The 22,217-nt window shown below is 46.1% G+C and overlaps 1 protein-coding gene across 2 annotated transcripts; it reads right to left on the reverse strand.

The window, feature by feature from the left end:
- Positions 1-5,330: 5,330 nt before the first annotated feature.
- Positions 5,331-21,826, reverse strand: GABRP (gamma-aminobutyric acid type A receptor subunit pi). Of its 2 annotated transcripts, none has more exons than XM_002188687.6 (10): positions 21,593-21,826; positions 21,316-21,405; positions 19,870-19,979; positions 16,422-16,489; positions 14,463-14,680; positions 13,546-13,628; positions 11,142-11,279; positions 9,769-9,921; positions 9,030-9,223; positions 5,331-8,114 (listed from the first exon to the last, which is right to left on the reverse strand). In XM_002188687.6, exons 2-10 carry the CDS (start codon positions 21,369-21,371, stop codon positions 7,800-7,802), a joined length of 1,335 nt encoding a protein of 444 aa, XP_002188723.6. In that variant the 5' UTR covers positions 21,372-21,405; positions 21,593-21,826; the 3' UTR covers positions 5,331-7,799. The 2 variants fall into 2 exon arrangements, with proteins under 2 accessions (XP_002188723.6, XP_030140005.4); XM_030284145.4 differs by having other exon boundaries at positions 7,952-8,114; positions 9,030-9,111.
- Positions 21,827-22,217: the final 391 nt, after the last annotated feature.

Consider the following 22,217-nt stretch of genomic DNA (forward strand, 5'->3'; position numbering starts at 1 on the left):
GTAAAAAAGTAAATTATGTGTGTAATTGATGCTTTTAACATTGAGAGCCAGGAAAAAAATTAACATCAATTTAATGGGAAATTGATTATTTTGTCTTGTTTGATGTGTTTGATTCGCATTTCTTTATCAAGTCCTAATTGGACATTTAGTTTTGCATTATAGGATCTAGTCATCACAGTCTATTTCATTATCTGTCTGTACAGCTGTAGGGGATGAGTACCCATAGGATTTCCTAAGGCTCATATGAGGTAAAGGAATGTTTATAGGGGTGAAGCCATATGTGCAAAGTGGAGCCAAAGCAGGAAGGAGCTGCAGACCAGCAACGCCCCTGGTAAAGGTGAGGTTTGTCTGGCATCTCTCAGGAAACCTGGGATCTTAGGGCTGAAAAACAGTGAGTGCAAGCAAGTACTTCCTGTGACCTGGCACAGAGGAAACCCGTCATGGATATCCTAGAAAGCATTTTTAGCATTACCTGACCCATGTAATCTGAATTCTTGGTAGGTGCAGACTCTGAATTAAGAACTGGAAGTGCCTGCAGTCTCATTTAAACAGCTGCCACCTGGCAGATGACCTGCAGCTGAGGATTACTGGGTCACAGATTCCTGAGACCACCTGGAACAAATTGAGGTTAAAGCACTGTGGTATGACATGGAGAAATGGCCTGATAAATCTCTGAATGTCTTTCATTATCAAGCCAGCTGTGACAAGCTGAAGAGAACTCCCCACAGTGGATGGATGTGTGGCAAAGCAGATGAGGGGGAGGGAGAGAAAGAAGGATGCACAACTGGGTTTGAAGAGGCACATTAAAGGTATACCCCCATCCGCTACAGGAATAAAATATGCATTATTTCAGGATGTCTCTAATCCCTAAAGCTTACTTTGGTAGGGAAAAGTGTTGATTTTCAGCACAAACCTTGAATAAACCCTAAGTATATCCCAGAAGGAAACACAAGCAGCAGTGGATGAATGTCACCACTGGAGCTGCAGGACAACCAGCACTGTGCCTTGTGCTTTCAGCCAGCAGCCACCAGCTGCTGCTTGCAGGGCAAGGGCACTGGAAGCTCACAGTCCCAGCGAGGGCAGGAGTCTGCAGTGATGGGGAGCTGGCTGTCATCAGCTGGGAAATGACACCTTGGAGAATCATGTCCCGAACAGAGAGATGGAGCAGCATTCATGTGCCCTGATCTCAGCAGGAAGGGCTGTGCTGGCTGTGCAGCAATTTCCCAGCTTTTCCCCTGCATTTCCATATGGCATGATCAGTGCATGGAGTTCTGCCACCTTCCTGTGGAAACACAGGTCGAGTGATGGGCAGGGAGGGGACACAGCAAAGCAGCCCAGGGCTGTATTGCGCTCAGCTTCTGATTTGTATCACAGTGCTCTGCTTTGTATCATAATATGTAAGGTGTGGCTGACGCAATTTGAAATTTTGTTGATGGTGATTTTTGAGGTACTGCTCCTTCAGACAAAATATAGTTTGGCTCTTTATTCTGTTTTCATTTGTGTCAATGTGAATTTTAAGTAAGTGTAGGTTTCTCAATTCGGCTCCTGTCAGACTTGCAGACCTGGTTCCTACATAGGCACAGGAGTCCTGCAAGGAATAACAGCAAAATACAGAAATCTTCCTAGGTATTCCTTCTACCTTCTCTGTCCTGCAATGGCTCCTCTCCTTAAACTGGATCTGGAGTTAAGTTTAGAAACTGGAGTTCTCTGTCTCTTAGGCTGTACTAATTACCTATACTTGAGGTTCCTTAGAAGTAGGAAATCTTGGCTGACTCAGTGTGTTTCTATCCAAGGAATTTTATACTTGTATTATGTGCCCAAAAGCATTAAATAATGTTCAGCCTGTTATACTGGGTCACAGCAGTCTACAGGTGGCTGTTGCCAGTGTCTGTGCATTACCTACTATTGTACCCATCCCCTAGGAAAACTTTTCCCCCCATAGTATCCAGAACTGAGCTAAGTCAAGGTGCTTAGTTCACCTGAGACCACTATTTAATTTTGTTGAAATAAGTGGCAAATGGGGATGACTGATGCCATGTTGCTGGTTCCTCCCGGAAGTGCTGACTGGGGCAGTCCTGGGATCTCCAGACGGGGCCTTTTCTGGGGCCAGTCCAATGCGCTGACACTGCTTTCATCTCATCATTAGTGCTGTAAGCACATGAACTATAAGTTAATCCTACTGTAACTTGATTATTAAATCCATTAATCAAAGGCAGAAGATCCATAATTAACTTATTCTCCAGCATCAAGTAAATTATTCTGCTATGAGCTTTAAGAAACAATTGTTCCCTAATATGCAAAATACAGTGGCGCTAATAGACTATTATTTTCTTTGTAGGTTAAAATGTAGGTTCATTTTTTAAGGTTTCACATATGATTTAAAAAAAAAAAAAAAAAGTCTGTCTTCTACCTGTAAGCTGGCCTTTCCATGAAAGGCTTTGACCAGACTTTTGGTGACTCACCTTGCACCTGTCTCCAAAAGTGGCTCACTGTAGACTTCTCCTGTCATGTATTTCAGCATATTCATTGTTGGCCACTGCAGACAAATTTTAACTTGAAAAGATGAAAGAAGTGCCTGATAGCACTGTTCTGGTACCAAACGCTGGGCTTGTTTCAATACAGGTTTACTGACTCCTCTTCCTACAAGTTATTTCTTTCCAAAGGGCCAGATACATCAAGGGTTCTTTTCAAGCCTGTATCTTTTCAGTGTCTCTTCTGTCCTTTAAGTAGACTAAATTTCTGAAAACTCCACAGTCTTATCCAGAAACACCTGAGCCTTCCATCCCAGAACAGAAAGGAGTCAGTGGAAACATCAGCAGCTGTTAATCAAGCATTTCCCTGAAGTCATTCTCTTTAGAGGTGAGAGTTGCAGCAAGGAGACTTTCACAGAAAATACCAGGAGGAAATTTCACCTATATGCCTTGCCCTTATTTCCAGCCTGGCAAAACCAGCCTGGCAAATCCAGCCTGCTTGCTCCTCTTAACCCTTTTTCTGTACACTGCCATCATGTATTGCCGTATAGAAGCAAAAATCATTATCATTCCTCTTCCTGTTGAGACAAAGCCATGAACTTTTGTCCACCTTGTGCCTTTGTTTTGGGAATGCTTTTCTATTACGTGGGGTTATGGATTGGAGACAGAACCAACACACACAATCATCATCAGCAAACAGCAAGGAGTTTATTATGGCTGCCCTTTTAATGGGGCTTTGAATCTCCCAGGCCCACATGGCTGATTTGATGGGACCTCTCTCTGCCCAGCTCTCTTGCCAGTGGTGTATCTGTGTTTAAGTTTGAACAGGGTTGGCTGAGGTCTCTGTTACCTCTTTTCTAGAATGAGCTAGGTCAGCTGAATTGGATTTGTTATGGCCAGATTTATCTTGTTCAGTTGCAGACTAGCTGTACTGCAACATTTTTCCATTAGCCCTCTATTTTGCACAGACCACAGTACTTTCAGGTGTCGTGTTTTACTGCAGTTTCATGCAGAAGCAATTTTTGTGTCAAAGGCAGTTGCTGTGTACATCACCAGTGACATGGGAGTGCTACCAGATACAGCAGGGCTTCAAAGACACCAGGGCTTGGGGAAAGAACATCAGACCTTGGCCCACAAACCCAGAGAATAAAAGAGCAACACAAGAAAGAGTCTTGCACATGCTGCCAGCTACAAGCAGCAGGACAGAAATGGGGCAGTGGGCTGGGGAACCTGCAGGCAGTGGGCAGCAAAGGGTGGGAAATACAGGCAGGGCTCTGGGTGGCATCTATTTACCTCTGCCACAAGGGTTTGGCTGGCATGAAAGTGTCCAGCAACATCCATGTATGCCTGTTGCTATTCTCAGCCCCTTCTGGGTTCAACATGCAGCAGGATGTTGGAAAACTGGCCTGGTTCCTGCTGCAGACCTGCAACAAATGTGCTCCAAGCATTTGGAGAGGGGCTGGAAGAAAACAGAATAGAAAACCCTGAAGCCATGCAGTTCTGACTTCAGCAATGTTTCAAGGTGCTTTTAGCAGACAGTCTGAGCAGCTGTATCATCTCTAGCTGCTGTGGGTGCCTGTCCATCCCTCCCCTGCAGAGGCAGAGATAGGAGGAGCACGAGGAGGCTGAAGCTCAAAGTTGACACTGGGGCTGCTACCAGCAAAGTTCTTCAGAGTGGCAAGCACAGTGTTTCCTGGGAAAGTCTAATGGAAAGGGAGATCTCCAAAACTTGCAGACAATGAATACAGAGTAATTTTTCTTGCCAACCTTAATGTTGATGGATAGGACAGTTTGTCTTGTCCAGTTTATATAAGAGCAGTTGATAAAAAATTACTTCATAGCTGGATATTTATGAGAAGCTTAATTTCAAATAATGTAGCTTTTACTTCTAGTGGTGCTGTGATTTAGCCCTATTATTACTGGGAACTAAATCTTTAGGATATTTCAGCTATAACTGTAGGGCCTGTCTGTTTACAGAGCAAAGGTAATATTTTCCAAAGCAATGGAAACTTTATAATGGAAAGTCACATTAGCAAAAACTACCTGTCTCTAAAACCAGCCAGGAAATCAGGCACAGAGAGGAAGTTGGGGGATGTTCCTTCAGATACTCCTGCTTTCTCTCACAGCAATACTGAGTCTTCTCCATGACAGTGAATGCAGAGATATTCTATCTTGGTCTTCCTCTGGGAAAGCGACCAGAAACCAAGCTGTGATATAAGCAACATTCTCTCACCTTGTCTCTGCTGCACATGTATCTTGCATAAAACTACTCCTGTCTCTTGAGGGAAATAGGATTCACCCCTGGTGCCAGACCTGAGCCACATCAAAGCTAATAAAAGCCAGCCCTGAGAGCAGCCACCTGCTGAAATCAGGGAATTGTTCAGGTTGGAGAAGGCCTTTCTGGGAAAGGGTCTGTAGCACAAATCATATGAGGAGCAGCTGAGGGAGCTGGGAAGGGGCTCAGCCTGGAGAAAAGGAGGCTCAGGGGGGACCTTGTGGCTCTGCACAGCTCCTGCCAGGAGGGGACAGCCGGGGGGTCGGGCTCTGCCCCAGGGAACAGGGACAGGAGGAGAGGGACCGGCCTCAGGCTGGGCCAGGGCAGGCTCTGGTTGGATATTTTGGAAAATTTCTTCACTGGAAAGGTGGTGGCATTGGAACAGACTGCCCAAGACAGTGGTGGAGTGCCCATCCTTGGAGGGATTTAAAAAAGCCATGTGGATGTGGCACTTGGGAACAGGAGCTGGTGGTGGCCTTGGCAGGTCTGGGGCAACAGCTGGACTCAATCATCTTGGAAGGCTTTGTACAAAGAAATTCCTTTTGTTAACATTAATATTTGGTGGCTAGTGTAAAACACATAAGGGCATTTTATCTTACTTCATTTTATTAGTCGTGTTTTAAAGAAAGAAACCAATACAGAGAAGAGATAATGATTTTTATTTTTTAGTAGAGAATCTCTCTAAGGGGTTGTGTTCATATAACAAACATTCACTTTATTGCATTTTATGGAATGGACTTCAAATGCCAGTATATACAAGCCAACACTTCATTATTGGAGTTTGTGTTTATCCACTTGCCATTGTCAGCCTGTTCCCCCCTGTCTTCTTGTGCTGCTCTTTTTAAAAGTGATGATTTATGACTATGTGGGTTAGATCCCTCCAAGTACAGTGTGGTGAAGCCGTTCAAGAAAAAGTTATTAAAGCAAAAAATCTATAGTTTCACGTGCTCTGTTCACCTTCTCTAGGAACCCCCAAGAAGAGATCCTTCAACTAAGCAAACACTGCATGCTGAGACTATAACATAAGCTACAAACCGAGAGGCCTCAGCCTGACAGAGCTCTGCTGAATGGAGCCACTGCAGGCAATTCTGATTCTGCCCACATAACTGCAGGATTGCCCCCTGTCATGGGGTGACGTTATGATGCTGGTATCCCCAATCGTGTGTTCTGTGCTGGCTGGCTTGCTTTGCTTTGCTGGCTTGCTTTCGCTTGCTTGCTCTGCTTGCTTGCTCTTGCTCCTGCTTCTGCTTTTGCCTTTGCTTTTGCTTGTTAGGTTAGCTAAGCAGTCCAATTTCTTCCCTGGACTGTTTTTTTCCCCCTTTCCCTTTCCTGAATAACATTCCAACCTGTTCTGGACTGGGACCAGGGAAACACTGAGGAACACCGAGAGTCTGCATTTTGTGATCTGCAGCAGCCATCCCCAGTGCCCAGAACAATCTCCAGCGCCCAGACCCGGGCAACCACTCCCAGGAGAGACTTTCTGGATTTGTCATCTCTTCAGAGTGGTGAAAGAGTTTTTTTGTCATCTGGTGTTGTTTTTTTTTTGGGTGTTTTTTTTTTGTTTGTTTGTTTTTTGGGGGTTTTTTTGGTGGTTTTTTTTTTTTTTTTGTGCTGGGGAGGGTTTTGTTTGTTAAATAAACAGGTTCTTTTCCACTTCTCTCTGAGAAAATTCTTCCTGAACCAGGTGGGGGGGGAGGGGCCATGGGGGTTTGTTTTCTGGGGGCCCCTTCCAGAGAATTTTCTCCCAAATTTGCCCTAAACTGGGACACCCCCTCTCAGTGATGAAAGCAGCACAAAACAAAAAAGGGTGCCGGGTGGGGAAATTTGCCATAAAACTTCATTCTACAATCAGCAAATAAAGACTTCCAGCATTCTTAAGCTATAGAGTGCAAAATAGGATTTGGTTCTTTAATGTAATGATGTGGCCACATTTCATTTATATTTAAAAGAAAACTTTGGCTTCTGCTGAATGCAGGATAAACAAAGCTGACTTTGGGCAGTTTCCAGAACCTGCTTAGAATATGATTTTTCTCAAAAAAGTAACAGTGTTTCAACCTAAAAGTGAAAGCATGAGAGTGAAAGCGTGATTTAGACTAGCCTACCCCAACCCATGCAGGTTTTTCACCCAGGAGCACTGCTGACTTGCCACAGCTGCACAGCCATGTAAAGGAGGGGATGACAAATGGCCACTTGTGCCTATGGCTGGCAAAGGAGTGAGAGTTGCTTGTAGTAGTGAAGACTGAAGGAAACATTCTCCAGGACAAAAAAATAATTTGTGAGGAAGATATGGAAAGGGGTAGAATCTGTTCATGCGCAGTACAGCAGGAAGAGTATAAGAGATAGGTTACAAAATAACTTTGCTGTCTCTATTTCATGTTCCCAAATCTCTGAAAAAATGCAGCTCAACAAACAACAACCCTCCATGTGTCTTGGGGATGGAGAACTTCAGCAAGTGAGGGTTATCTGAGTGAGTTACAGATTAAAAGCAGTGAGGCACCACTGTGCAGTACCAATCCTGGCACTGTACCACCCAGGACAAAGCAGCACCATGCACAGGAGCATCCCACTGTGCTGCACTGCACTGAGCTCCTGCTGCTGCCTCGGGGCTCTCACTGCAACAGAGCAGCTATTGAGGCAGCAATCACAGTCCCTCTGTTCTCTCTGGCAAACAAAGAATAACAGTCATGAGCTTATGCATCCTCTGGGACATCTCAACTTGAAGGTTCCAGTATGCTCCAAGCTACCAAAATAATTCTGCCACCTGTAGTGCTCTGTAGCTGCCAGTGCAGTCCTGCACACCCATCTCCAGCCAGGTGAGGTGTGGAATGAAATGCAGCTATGAGCAGAAGAGCCCAGCACAGCCACTCAGCTGAACAGCTGCTGTCAGAGTCAGTGCTGCTGATGCATGCACACCTCACACACTTCTGCTGGGTACCTCAGGAAACACAAGGAAGATTTTTGTCCACATTGAATTCACTGAGGTTAGGTACCTGGATGCCCACTGGCACAGTTCCTCTCCTGCTGAAGTAGGAGAATGAACCAACTAATTTCTACTAAAAATACAGATAATAAGCCCAATAAAACACATTGACCACCATGAAAAACAAAGGGAAAAGCAATTTGGAGTAGTGATCCACATTGCCAGGGTTCTGAATTGTGAAATAACCAATGATCCTGCGCATTTTGTTCCTCAAGACACATTTGATTTTCTCATGACTTTTCATGGTCAAGTCACTGCAGTTAACATTATTGCTGGAAATCTCAATGCTTGCGAAGCTGATTTTCTGTTTATAGCTGGTGATGGAATTTTTTATGATGTTGGTAATGTTAACTTCTTCCATTTCTTCAGTCAGTTCATTTGCAGGCCCCTAGGAACAAAGAGTGCACAGTTTTAAGGTCTATCTTCCTCTGCAGAGGAAGAAGACCATAAGGATAAAGACATAAGAGCACAGCTTCATATGTGGTCATCCCAATACTCAAACACGCCTTTCAGCTGCATAATCTTAGGAGAGCCTGAGGTCCAAGAGATGCCTATTTCCACCACTGTATTTCTAGAGATATTTTTAGATCCTTGAGTAAGTTTTACTATGAGTAATCCAACATCCATCTCCTACAGGATATCCATCTCTTCCTATCTACACAGTAACTTAATGGCTGGGAACTCAGTAGTGCGGTGAGAAACCTCCTTTTCCCCTGACAGGATCTGGGCCATTGATGACAACTGGACTACAGTCATACCTGATTATTTAATTTCTCACACTAAAATCAGAGCCCTTGAATAATTCACTCTCACAATCCCCATGGAACACTGTGGGACAGATGTTTGGAAGCATCTTCTGGGGAGGGAGGAAGAAGGGTTCAGCTTTCTTCTGGCAGAGGGAAGTACCTCCCTTATTGGAGTTGTTTGGTAGAAGAGTGAAGAGCTGTGTTATACTGGCTCTTCTCTGAGAGCATTTGAAAGGAGCAGTGGTGCTTCCTGCTCACATGAGCTCAGCTCAGGGCTATGGACCCAATCCAGTGCCAGGCCCAAATGCCTTTCTGGATGTGCTCCTGTGAACCAAACAGGACTGCCAGTTATGGCTACTGCTCAGAAGTCTGCCAGAGACACAGCATTCCTGTGCTATTCATGTTTTGTTACACACAAAATTTAGGTTTAGTGCCAGTTAGGAGAAGCCTTGTTGATGTATCCATAGTAAGAGGACTATCTGTCTTGTTCATTTAATGGAGAACTAATTGCTGCCAATCCAAGACCACTGGCCTTATTAAGGTACGTCGAGCCTTACCTCTTCTGGTACTTTAGCTGCACACTTCTGTGAGGAGCTGTAGTGAGCCACTGCATACTCCACAAGGGCACCAAAGATGAAGCTGAAGCAGATGCCAAGATAAACATCAATGGCCTTAATGAAACAGTTGGTTTTTGAAAGTAAACTTCGTGAACCGACCATCAGAGTTGTCATAGAAAGCACTGTTGTAACTCCTTGGAAAACAGAGAGACCATTTCTTGTGGAAACTTTGGAGAAGTCTTGGCCTATCCTTCTGCTCATGTCATTGCTCTTTATTGCTAGCTGGTTAAAGCACATCACTTACTACCAAATCCAAATCATCTATCATAGCAACTGAAATACTTTTGCAGCATTCACTAGCTTCACATAGGCTCTCCCTGCCTTTGGCAGCTTGGCTCTAACAGGCAGTTGGCTCTCTTCTTTTTCATGCTTTCAGTAAAAAATTCCCTCCACCCTCCATCCTGCTTTCTCCAAAGCACACCATAAAGATCCTGTGCCCTGTCCTCTACTCTTTGCAATGGATCTCCTGAGAGCTTCAGCCACACATAGCCCTGCAGGTGGGCACATGTCCCTGCCACAGCATCTCCTCCACACCAACCCAACTCTGCCTCAAAGAACAGCAGAAGATGAGCAGATCATTTATCCCTGAGCACGTAGCTCAAGAAAAGTACCATCTACCCTGCTTTTAAAGTCTCCTCTGTCTGCTTAAATCTTCTCCATTCCTTAGGCCAGAACTCACCAATGCAGGTTCTTGCAGGCACTGAGTCCAGTGTGATCCAAAAAGAAACCCAGGATAACATGACAAGCAGAGTGGAGGGCACATAGGTCTCCAAAATGAAGTAAAGGACATTTCTTCTCAGTTCAAACTGTAATATCAGTCGTGGGTAACTGCCTGTTTATGAAAGGAAGAGACTTGGTGAATGTGAGGTTCCCAAGGACCCCTCAAGTAGAACTGGGACAGCCCAGCACCAGCCCTTCAGCTGATGGAGCTCAGCAGAGCATATGCAGGTAACACATCTGACACGGGAGGACACACACAGCACTGAAAGGCAAAGCAGCATCTGAACAACCATCTGAGCAGCGCATGCCTTGCAAAGGGGCTCCTGCCCCTGAGCATAGTGGGAATATTACAGCAGGGCCTCAGCTCTGAGCAGAGCAGGGCTGATGCTCCCACTCTCTCACACTCAGCACAGCACCTTTCCCAACACCTGCTCTGAAGGGCAGTGCAAGGTTCAGCCTTACCTGATAGCTGAAAAACAGACAAAACATTTGTCTCTTGATGTCAGCAGGCTCTGGCTCACCCCAAAGCATCCCTGTGCTTTATCATCACAGAGAATCAGACTCCCATTTTCATTAGTGATTTGTGATCTTTTTTAATTGTATATTTTTGAGCTCTCCATCTTTTAAAAACCAATTTGTTGTAAATACTGACATAAGGGTTCTGAGGCTGGATCACTATTGTTTTCAGGAAGTATTTCTGCTCTAGAAACAATAATTCCCATTGAAATGTAGAAACAAAGTCCATGTTGTTCATGGGCTGTGTAACAAAGCAACAAAACATTGTTATTTTTAAAACCTTGTCATTCTAAGGAAGCCCCCTTTCATACTATCTGTAATTGAAGAAAAGAGTATTTTACACGGATAATGAAAAAGACATTGAATTCTGATCTACAAAAATATGTTATCTCATCATGATAGAATTGTAATTTAGAAACAGATGTATATTTTAAAAATTAATTTTACTCCTAGTTACTGTAAACATTGCTCTCCGCAGTATCTATAGACTATACACTTGGATAGAAGGGACAGAGTTTCTTCAGGTATGTGTGGAGGAAGATAGGAAGAAGTAAAAAAAAAGAATTTAAAATCCATCAAATGAATAGAGTATATTTTAAGCTTCCATCTTTCTGTGGATTTCTGTTTTAAAGAACATCCTGACTGTAACTAATAGGATGTCACCACCTTTCTGTTCATCTCTTTTTGTGAGATTAAGATCTGCTAAAGTTTTTACTGGTTCAGGACTGAGCCAAATGATCCTGGCCCACAGAAAGAGAGGAGATGGGATGAGGAATATCCAAGAGCTTTTCCTGCTTTTTTCTCTCCCAGATTTACCTGTCTCCTGCTGTGACTTGGAGACCAGGGTGTGGTAGTGCTCCACCGTGTACTGGGAGAGCCGCAGCTTCTCGATGCCGCGCACGGAATTGTTTCCCCGCAGCCAGGTGAAGGTGACATCATTCTCATCGTAGCCCCCTGAGGAGAACACAGGCACTGTGTGACTGCTGTGGCCAGGGAGAGCCCAGCTATCTCTGCTCTGTGGGGAGCAGAACCCTGACCCCAGCACTGCAGACTGGACAGAGGCCCCTGAGCTGTGTCTGACCATGCAGGGAACATCGGCTGTGCTTCCTTCATTGCCCTTCGGCTGCTGCTCCGGATGTGGACAGGAACACACACCTCTGGGAATGACACACAACATGCAAGGCTGCTGAGAGCCTCCTGGAGTTGTTTACATGGGGTATTCATGTTTTCAAAGATCATCCATTGCTGTCATACACAGCTTGATTACACACAATGGGATATTAGTACTGCTGTGGTTAACTCTCAAATACAGTCTCTCTCTTCAACCTGAGAGGGGAGCAGGAGAAACACAGTGGTTAAGAAAGAAAATTCAGATTCCACTGAGCCCCTTACCACAGAGCAGAAGCACATTTCATCGATTCAAGTGCTTCAAAACATCAGAAAAAGCATTTTCAGTTAGTCAGGAACTTACAGCTGAGACTGCTATGTGATTAAGAACCAGGCTCCCCTGACTGGGTACACATTGTCCAGAAAACCTGCTCACGAAAAAAACCTTTTCTACACATCATTCCTCCTATCCTCAAAGGCATTAAGTTACTGAGGACAAATAAATGCACACAGCATTTAGATAATAACAAATTCCTGCCTCAATGCAGTGGGACTCCATATATGCCATCTGAGTGCACACCTCCAGGGATGACATAACCTCAGGTTACACTGAGGGATACCTCAGTCTGAAGGTAAATATTGTACTGAGTTGCCAGCCTGCCATTCCCTTCAGAAATTTGACTTGATTTAGGAAACAAGTCCATCAGCTTCACTGATTTAATTCTTTTATTGAGAGCCCTTCTTTGAGACCATGAGTAGGGACCCTGTGATTCTGATAATAACCCGTTTGTCCTGGTAGAAGGGATCAGATGAAGTTGCAGCTCTATTTGCATCTAATTGTGCTTTCTTATTAGACACAGATTACAGGAGCTTGGCCGTGATGAACTCCTAAATTAGGTGTCCAGAGCATGAATCCCTGAGTAGAATCCTAAGCATGCAACTTTTCAAAGTTCCTAAGTGGTTTTATAAATTGTGGTTAATCAGGAAAATTTTCTAAGTGATAGATTGTTGTTAATTCATCTGGTGTATATTTAAATAGCATTACTTCTGGGCACTTATCCTAATGAAATCTCCAGTGGGCAATATGTATGTAATTTCATTGGAATTATACAGCAACTGAGCATGATGTAGGACCCAATCAGTTTTAAACCAGGCCTAAACATGTTCCTCTTTAGCTGAAGAGGCCAATCATTATTATTTCAGGAGCTATTCTTTGTAATAAAGTTAACCGTGGTGAACTAATATGATTTTAATGTGAAAATAATATGTGCTTCCCTAGGTGCTTCGTGCTGCAACCCAAGAAGTTAAAAATCTGGTTTTTTCCATGTTGAGATGGTGTAAGTTTGGTTTTGTGTCAAGCAGCAGGAGCTGGCTGCCTGCCCATCACAGGTCTGGAGCAGCAGCACTGCAGTGGCTGAGCTTTGGGGTAACAACGCTGCAGTGGCCCACGTTGCCCTGGAGTCTTTCTCAGCCAGCATTGCCATAGGCGAGTTTTTAATCTGAGAGCAGAACTCACTGATAATTCCTCTTCTTGAGACTTCCCAGTCTGAGACTCTTCAGTTGTTGAGGGTCCCATCTTCTGTATCCCCTCCCTAGCGGGGGGGCAGGTACTACAAACCTGGGTTTGGCCTTAGTTTCAGCTCTTGAATTTGAGAGCCATGTTCAACTCTAATTCTAGTGAGAACCACACTTCCCAATGTCCTTTTACAGTGGGGATTTGGGGGGTGCAACAGGTATTAGCTACCTAAAGATGTGAGAATTGCTCCTTCTTGTACTCTATCACAGACACTTATCCCACAAGTTAGTTTTGAAGAAGCTGTGTGTTCAAAATAACCTGAATTTTGAAAACCAACCACCATCACTTCATCCTTTCTCTGCATGACTGAATTATCTACACCTTAATTAATATTCTGTATGACCACTCTTTTGCATAAACTGCACGGTGACACAAACATTTGAAGAATGATGACATAGAAGTTGTTTTCTTTTGAACATTGTAATTTGCAGGAATAAAAATCTACTCCAGAAAGCCACCGTGCTTAATCCAAATTTTCAAGATATGTAGTTACTTATGAATAAACAAATTTAGAGTTTTCTAGAACATTATACTTACAGCTTTCTAGCTGCAGTCGGCATGTTTGTGTGTCCATAGGGTATTTTGACAGGTCCATGTTACAGGCAACAGTAGTAGTGATTCTGTAGAAAGAGAAAGGACTCTGAAAATTGCAATAAAAGCATGTTTTACACAGCAAACTGAATCACAAAGCTCTGCTCTAGAGAGCAGAGTTAGAATATTGGACCTATGATATGAATTAACTGAGAACCCTCAAGAACAAGCACTCTCTGCAGCTATGCCAATGAAAATGTAGCCCAAGGAGGAATTTTGCTTTGATCTGGTGGGATATAGAGTGCAGATTCACTTTTTTTCCCCATTGCTACAATTTGCTCATCTTAAGAAGTCAGCACTTGTGACATGAGATGCAGTGACTAACTGCACACACACTCTGGATTTCTCTGAAGTGGAGGTAGGTGAGTATTACTCTGCAGTTGAGGTAACTGGGACCCACTTAATGCAAGCTAAGGAGAGCACTGTAGAAATTGCTAACTCAAGTGCTGTGCACCTTCTTGATGTTCATGGACAAATATACTTCTTGGTAAAATACAGAAGTCATCATTACATGGCACTGGATAAGCAAATGGTTTCCCACTATCAGTTGAACTTTTACTTTGTGATGTCCTCCTTCCATTCCTCCCCTGCCCTCATCTGTCTGGATTTTTCCTCAGTGACAACTAAACTTGTGAGCTTTCTGAGCAGGTCTCAGGACACAGCATTTATCGTGATGGGAGATCCTGATCCTTGACTGGCATTTCCGGAAGCTAGAACAGGGGGAAATGGATCAGCAGAGAATGATCACAGCTGGCTTGTTGACCCCAAACTCATGACCTGTGACAGCTGGTACCTGCTCCTGCCCAGGGTAATTCTGGAAATCTATTCTGAGCCAGCAGCAGCAAAGCCAAAGGTCTCTGTACCTTAAGGCATACAAGACAGTGCCATTAGAGAACAGCCTGACGAGACGGTTGCCCACAGTGACATCGTGCAGGAAGGACCTTTTTGACTCCACAATGTAGGTGTCTGGCACCCAGAGCAACTCCACCAGGCGAGCATCAAGCGTGAAGCTCTTGTTGCCATGAAAGACCAGCCGCGGGTCTGTCCAGCGCTGCTGCAGGGAGATGGTGGCTGTGTAATCCTGAGAAAGAGAGCAGAGCCTGGGGGTGTGTGTCCAGGCACCTGCACGACAGCTGGGACACACTACATGTGTGACAAGGGACAGAACACATCCTCATTCGACCTACCACAGCCAAGCATCAAGCTTCACTTTCATCACAGTTTTATTCACTCTGTAATATTTCTAATACATTTCCACTCTAAGATGTGGCATTTGAGGACTAAAGATTATACTTACAGTACTCTATGATTTTAATGAGCAGTTATTATAACTGATGCTTTTGTGCCCATTTTGCAGGTAAGAGAACAGATGGGAAGCACACACTTGAGGCCACACCACAAGTCATTGACATTACAGATCAGTCACTGTCTAGAGCTGGGAAACTCCACACTATAAATCTGGTCCTATAAAGACCAGAGCCTAGAGCTGGGACACTACACACTATAAATCTGGTACTATAAATCTGGTCATCAAAGAGGCACTTTGGGGAAAAAAAGAAAGTGAATCCAACCTGTTATGTCAGGGGAAAAAATATATATATCATTAAAAAAAACTCCAAACAAGTAAAAAAAGATAACTTGTGACTTGTATTTTAATAGGAATTTTGAATCTAAGAACACTGGGATTAGCTTGAGTTTGGCCTGCCAAAATCAACCTGCAGCATTGATTGGAGCATTCTCACAATGTCCCACCAGAAAAGAATCAGCAGCACCCACTCAGCTCTGAAGCTGATGCTTTGCTGAGCCTTCTGTACACCACAGGCACTGCTGGACTATTCAACTTTCTTCCTCACAAGGGATGCCACACAGAATTAAGTTTTTCTATTTCCACAGGGTCTGATTTCCAGAAAGTGCTGAGTTTTTGACCAGTAGGACATTTGGAACCACTTCTTTTTTCTTGTAAGCCCACATTACTATGGCACCTACACAATTGTCTTAGGGTGAATATATGATGCTTGTATTCCCACTTGTCTGTTCTGTTTATGTTGGATATTAAGTTCTGCACCTTTAAGATGAGATTTGAAAGTGAAGGGGGGGAAAAGAAATGCACAGTTTGTTTTCAGAAACTGCATTTGCTCCCCGGCATTCCTTCTCACAGACTGCGTTGTCTGCAGCACAGACAGTGGGACAGAGCTCTCCTTTGCTTTTAGTTAGTTTTTTTTTATCTAGCTGAGGCAGAGAAGTTGCCTGGACTGTGTTTTTTTTTCTTTTTCTTGGAAATGTTCAAACCTGCTCTGGACTGAAAATCCAGAAAAACACCAGGAGCTCACACCTGTGGCCCAGAGGCACCACGACACAGCATTCCAGTGCTGGAGGGACAGTTAACAGACTGAATAAGATGAGCTACAGCCCATGAAAAGGACTTTCTGAATTTGTCATCTCTTCAGAACAGCGAGAGGTTTTAATGTTTAATATTATTCATTTTTTAAGCTTGTGAATACTTTGCTTATTAAATAACCATTTTTTTTCCACTTTTCTCCAAGGAAATATTTTCCTGAACCAGTTGTGGGAGGGGCCAATTGAATCTGCATTCTAGAGGAACCCCTTTGGGAGTTTCCTCCCAAATTTGCCCTAAACCAGGACAACAGTCTGCAGTCATAAATGAGCTCTGTGTTCATCCCAGTGCTGAAAGTGGTCAACAGCCCCCGAACAGCAAAGCAGTTTCAAAATGACCATTTCTGTGCTGGACACACAGGAACACATGTGAAGTCTCTCAGGCATATCCCAATCTTACCTTGTAAAATAAAAGTTTTTTCACTTACCATGTCACTCTCAGATATACTAGAAATACTTGCAATGTCCAGACTTATTGCAATTTGTACAGGTTCTCCTGCAGAGGGAATGAAATGCTTCAGCAGAGAGAAGGGAAGTGTGGAGGGCACAGTAAAGCTACTCAGGATGCTGTGCGGGGTGGGCACTGTCCTCAGCCTCACTCACGGTCACTAAAACTGCAGAGGCCCAGAGGGTCAGACACAGTTTCAGAACATTAGGCTCACAAATTCTACATACCAAAATGCAGTTGTCACTGTTAGGGAGCTGTAGTTCTATGTTTGGTGATGGTAGCAGGGAGCAAATACCCATTACCAGTGGCTGCAAAGCTCAGGAGTTTATCAGCAGCATTTCAGTGGCATTTGCCGTCGGACAGGCAGCCGGGGCCACTTTGTCCCTTGATCCCAGCCCACACCAGGCACGGAGCAGCCAGGCCAAGAACCTCTCCACACATCACTTTCCACATCTCAGGGAGCGCTGGGCACCCCCGGTTCCTCGGGAGGAGCCACCGAGAGGAGAGAAGGTCCCTGATTCCCGAGAAAGGCACTCCTGAAATGCGGAGCAGCAGCGGCCGCTGCCCGGTTCCAGCTCCCGGCCGAGAGCGGCGGGAGCCACCGCGAGAGGGCAGCACCGCCCGGGGACAGGGACAGGGACAGGGACAGGGACAGGGACAGGGAGAGGGGACAGGGGACAGGGACAGGGACAGGGACAGGGAGAGGGGACAGGGACAGGGACAGGGACAGGGACAGGGGACAGGGAGAGGGACAGGGACAGGGAAAGGGGACAGGGACAGGGAGAGGGGACAGGGACAGGGACAGGGACAGGGACAGGGACAGGGGACACAGGGACAGGGGACAGGGGACAGGGGACAGGGACAGGGGACAGGGAGAGTGACAGGGACAGGGACAGGGACAGGGACAGGGACAGGGGACAGGGACAGGGACAGGGACAGGGACAGGGACAGGGGACGGGGACAGGGACAGGGACAGGGGGACACAGGGACAGGGACAGGGACAGGGACAGGGACAGGGACAGGGGACAGGGAGAGGGACAGGGACAGGGAAAGGGGACAGGGACAGGGGACAGGGACAGGGGGACACAGGGACAGGGACAGGGACAGGGGACAGGGACAGGGGACAGGGACAGGGACAGGGACAGGGACAGGGACAGGGGACAGGGACAGGGGGACACAGGGACAGGGGGACACAGGGACAGGGGGACACAGGGACAGGGGACAGGGACAGGGGACAGGGACAGGGGACAGGGACAGGGGGACACAGGGACAGGGGACAGGGGGACACAGGGACAGGGACAGGGGGACACAGGGACAGGGACAGGGGACAGGGACAGGGACAGGGGACAGGGACAGGGGACAGGGACAGGGGACAGGGACAGGGGGACACAGGGACAGGGACAGGGGGACACAGGGACAGGGACAGGGGACAGGGACAGGGACAGGGACAGGGACAGGGACAGGGGACAGGGACAGGGGGACACAGGGACAGGGACAGGGGACAGGGACAGGGAGAGGGAGAGGGGACAGGGACAGGGGGACACAGGGACAGGGACAGGGACAGGGACAGGGGGACACAGGGACAGGGGACAGGGACAGGGACAGGGGACAGGGACAGGGGACAGGGAGAGGGGACAGGGACAGGGGGACACAGGGACAGGGGACAGGGGACAGGGACAGGGGACAGGGGACAGGGGACAGGGAGAGGGACAGGGGACACAGGGACAGGGGGACACAGGGACAGGGGGACAGGGGGACACGGGGACAGGGGGACACAGGGACAGGGGGACACAGGGACAGGGGGACACAGGGACAGGGGACAGGGATAGGGACAGGGGACAGGGGGACACAGGGACAGGGGACAGGGGGACAGGGGACATAGGGACAGGGGACACAGGGACAGGGGGACACAGGGACAGGGGGACACAGGGACAGGGGACAGGGGACACAGGGACAGGGGACAGGGAACAGGGAGACACAGGGACAGGGGACAGGGGACAGGGGACAGGAGGACAGGGGGACACAGGGACACGGGGACAGGGGACAGGGGCATACAGTGACACAGAGACACAGCGACACGGGCACACGAGGACCCCACGCCAGGCCGGGCTCTGCCCATGCCAGGGGAACGCGGGGCTCTGAGTGTGGCTCGATGCTTTCCAGCACAGCCCTCTCTGCCTGCGTGACAACACAGCAGTGCCTTTCCTCGTGGAACTGCCAAAACTCCTGTTGATCATATGAGTCACAGTGAGGAACGACCAATGGACACAATTTCTGAAACGCTTTCCTGGTGGTTTTGGCTTTGATTGTTTGTTTTAAATGGTTCATAAATATATTTCATTTGCAGAAGATGTGTATTTTTTAAAACAGCTGTTGTTCACGTCTCTGTCTATTTGGACTCAAGCCCACTGCGTTTACTGACCACAGGACACAACTGTGAGGACTCAGCCTCTGGGGGAGGTCACACCAGAGTCCCGTCTGGCTTTGTTTAATATTTGCTGCAGATGCAGTGGATTTCTGTTATGTTGTAGAGAAGCATCTGCTCACTGGTGTCACAGAGGAGCTTTTCTAGTCCTGCATCAGGTCAGCCATTCTAGGCAGAGCAAGACGGTAAATTCTGTAGGCTCAGGCATTTATTACCATGGCCAGAAAAAGGAAGCAGCTCAGGGCTGCCAGTAGCAGCAGGTCTGTCTATAATGGGAAATAACCATGGCCTTGTGAAAGCTGATGGGAATTTTTTCTGTAAAGAGGGGTTTCATTAATGGTTCAGGCACAAAACCAAAATTAATAGAAATAAAAATGGTAATTACTGTTTCTTAAACTTTCAATGGTATTTTTCAGGTTCTGAATGTCATTCTGAGAAACCTGTTCCTCTGTGTGACGACACCACTCACCTGGAAGGTGAGAGACCTGACACCCAAATTGCTCAATAGCCTCAGACAAGTTCCTAAATTCCTTTCCAACTCCACAGAGTCTCACTAGGGTTTGAAATAGATTTGTGTCAAAAGTCAACATTCCTGGCAATAAGAATGGCTTTGTTCCTCTATAGCTGCATAAATAGCTATAATAGCTGTACATGACCAAAAGTAAAGCAGAAAATCACAAGGGTCAGGCTCTAAACAAAAGCTTGTACAGTTAGAGCAGAATTGAATTATTTTGTCAGGTCTTTCATAGAGATGTTAAAGTTTATAAATTCCCTGCTCTTCACCTCACAGCTGGACCTGTTCCCAAGCCCCACACATACATGCACCAGCTATTCAAGACAGTAATGGATGCACAGAAAGGAGGGCAGCCTGGGACAACAACTAATTTCACAGAAACACAGCTTTTGAAACTGCAGCATCCTATAGCAAGGTTAAAGCCTGCTCTCCCCTCCACATGAGCATAATAGACTGATTTTAAATGCTCCTTGCATGGAGCCAACATACCACCAAAGTAGGGCCGGAGGTATTTGTTGTACCCCATTGTGAGGTTCTCAAATCCAGGGAGGGACATTGTGCCCTTGCCATGCAAGCTGGATCCATGACCCAGAGAGCTCCTGGGGACACAAACACCAACTGTTACATGCTGGGCTGGGCACATCTGGTGTGCAGTTGCAGCTGCTTCCAGCTTGTGCTCAAACAAACAGACAAACAAACAGTATAAAATAGTTGCTAAAACCAAGTAGATAATTGAAATCACAAGCATTTGCTCACATTGCTGTCTTGGCTGAATAATTAACACCTTCAAGAGGTGGGAAAATGGCAAATTGCCTCAGCTGATAGCTACAGGTTGAAAACACAGTATCTTTAGATTGTTCTTAAAATACCAGAGAAAAATTAAGCAATATCTGTAGATCACAAGCCTGAGCAATAAAGCCCGATCTCCCCTTCCCACTCCTTCTTGTACAGTCTATATAAGGAATATAATTTTTTTTCCTTCCATTTATGACAACCTGAGACAAATCTTACAGCCCAACAGCTCCTCCTCTCTCCTCCGCTCTAATCTCTAGTTCCCTAAATAAGCTTCATCCTCGTAACATGTGAGTGTCAGCTTCTACAGCTGCTATCAGGAGTAATACTGGAGGGGAAAGGTGGAGGACTGTGCACTTCACAGACACCCCCTCAGCTCTGTGGGAGGTGCAGCTCCAGCTGCTGGGTATACTGAGGGTGCAACTCTAGATTACAATGTCAAAATTTATATTCTGTGGCTGGTCATTGAAGGCAGAAGCTGTGTTTCGAGGCTGACAGATCTGCACCCTCACACAGACAGTGAGCGGGACACAGTTTGGATGGTAAAAGGTGAGTGTTAAGGTACAGGGTGGCACAGCCTCACCTGAGAAAAGTGTAACTGAGTGAAGGGTTAGGAGTTTGTGCTTTGGGCAGGAGGAGGTAGGAGACAGAGCCTTTGCTGCTCCCAGTGCCAGGACCCTGCTCTGGGCAGGAAGCAGCCATGGAGCTACTCACAGCTCTCACCAAGGGTTTTTCTTCTGCATCCTTCACAGCTGGGTTAATAGGGCCTTGGAGCTGCAAGGTTTAGATTAAACAGGACCTTACAGTAGAATCAGGTTTTGCACAGTATATATATTCAAAAAATTTGAGACTTGTACATCCAAGGATGGTAATAACAGAGCTGGGAGCCTTATGGGAGGCATTTCTGGCAAAAATCTACAACCTGTGCTGGTTCTGAACAGGCAATCAGGGGTTGCACTTTTAATGGGCAATGTAGTTTAGGGATCTATGCAGATTGCTCTCTCCTATACCACATCCCTGACTGCATCCTGCCACCTTTGGGTGGGCTGAATAACTGGAAGCATAGTTTCCTTTTGACCTACAGCATTTATGTGAAACATCATTCAAAGGTTCCCTTTAAAACAAAACAAACCTTACACTTACCCTTGGGTTGGAAGGAAAAAACACAGACCAAAGTAGGAAAAATATCTGAAGAACATGTCTGGAGATTGCTTCTGTATTTGCTCTGCTTGTCTGTAAAGAAGAAAAGAAAGACAAAGTCTCGTGGTTTAAGAAAAATTAATTTAAGGGAAGGAGACAAGGAGAAGAAATGCTGCACAGTCAGAACCATCACAGAGTGATGTTTAACATACATGATACACAGTGGTTTCTGCCCTTTTTCCTGGCTAGTATAATTTTTTTAGCATGTTCTATCACTTACCACATAAAAAGCCCTGGTGACACTAGCTCCTCTCCTCTCAGTATAGGATGGCAATTAGCTGGTGTTGAGAATGGCACCATAGGAATAGATTGATTAAATATGAAAATGTGTGGGTAGCTCCCAGAGCAGACACTGAAGCCAAGAGAGATCCTGCCCACAGATGGCAGTTTCAGCCTCTTTTAGTCCCAGGCTCCCCTGCCCAGCCCCACAGAAAGGCTGTAACTCTGTGCTCCATTGATTGTATGTGGGATAAACCCCTGCTATTAACAGCAACGATGGCAAGCCACTCAGCATGCAGCAGAGCATGAGGTCATTGCACTTCAAAGGGGTTTCGTTGACATTTCTGGGAGTGGAACCAAGTTTGGCTGCTGGCCCGAGACTCCTCAGGCTTGTGCTGGCCTTGGAGCAGGTGCCACAGTGGCAGCTCTGAGCTGTGCTCTGCTCCACTCTGATCTCCAGCTACCTGCTGCAGGTGCTGCTCCAGTCACACACCTTTTTTTTCAGACCTAGCACCTCTCTCATCACACATGGCATTTAGAGCCTCAGCTTCCAATGTGGCTGCACCATAATAACCCAAATATCATGAGTTTTCCGCTTGGGTTAGATCCTTCCTGTAGTAGCTCCC

Source organism: Taeniopygia guttata, chromosome 13 (assembly GCF_048771995.1).
Source record: "Taeniopygia guttata chromosome 13, bTaeGut7.mat, whole genome shotgun sequence".
Taxonomy (NCBI): Eukaryota; Metazoa; Chordata; class Aves; order Passeriformes; family Estrildidae; genus Taeniopygia; species Taeniopygia guttata.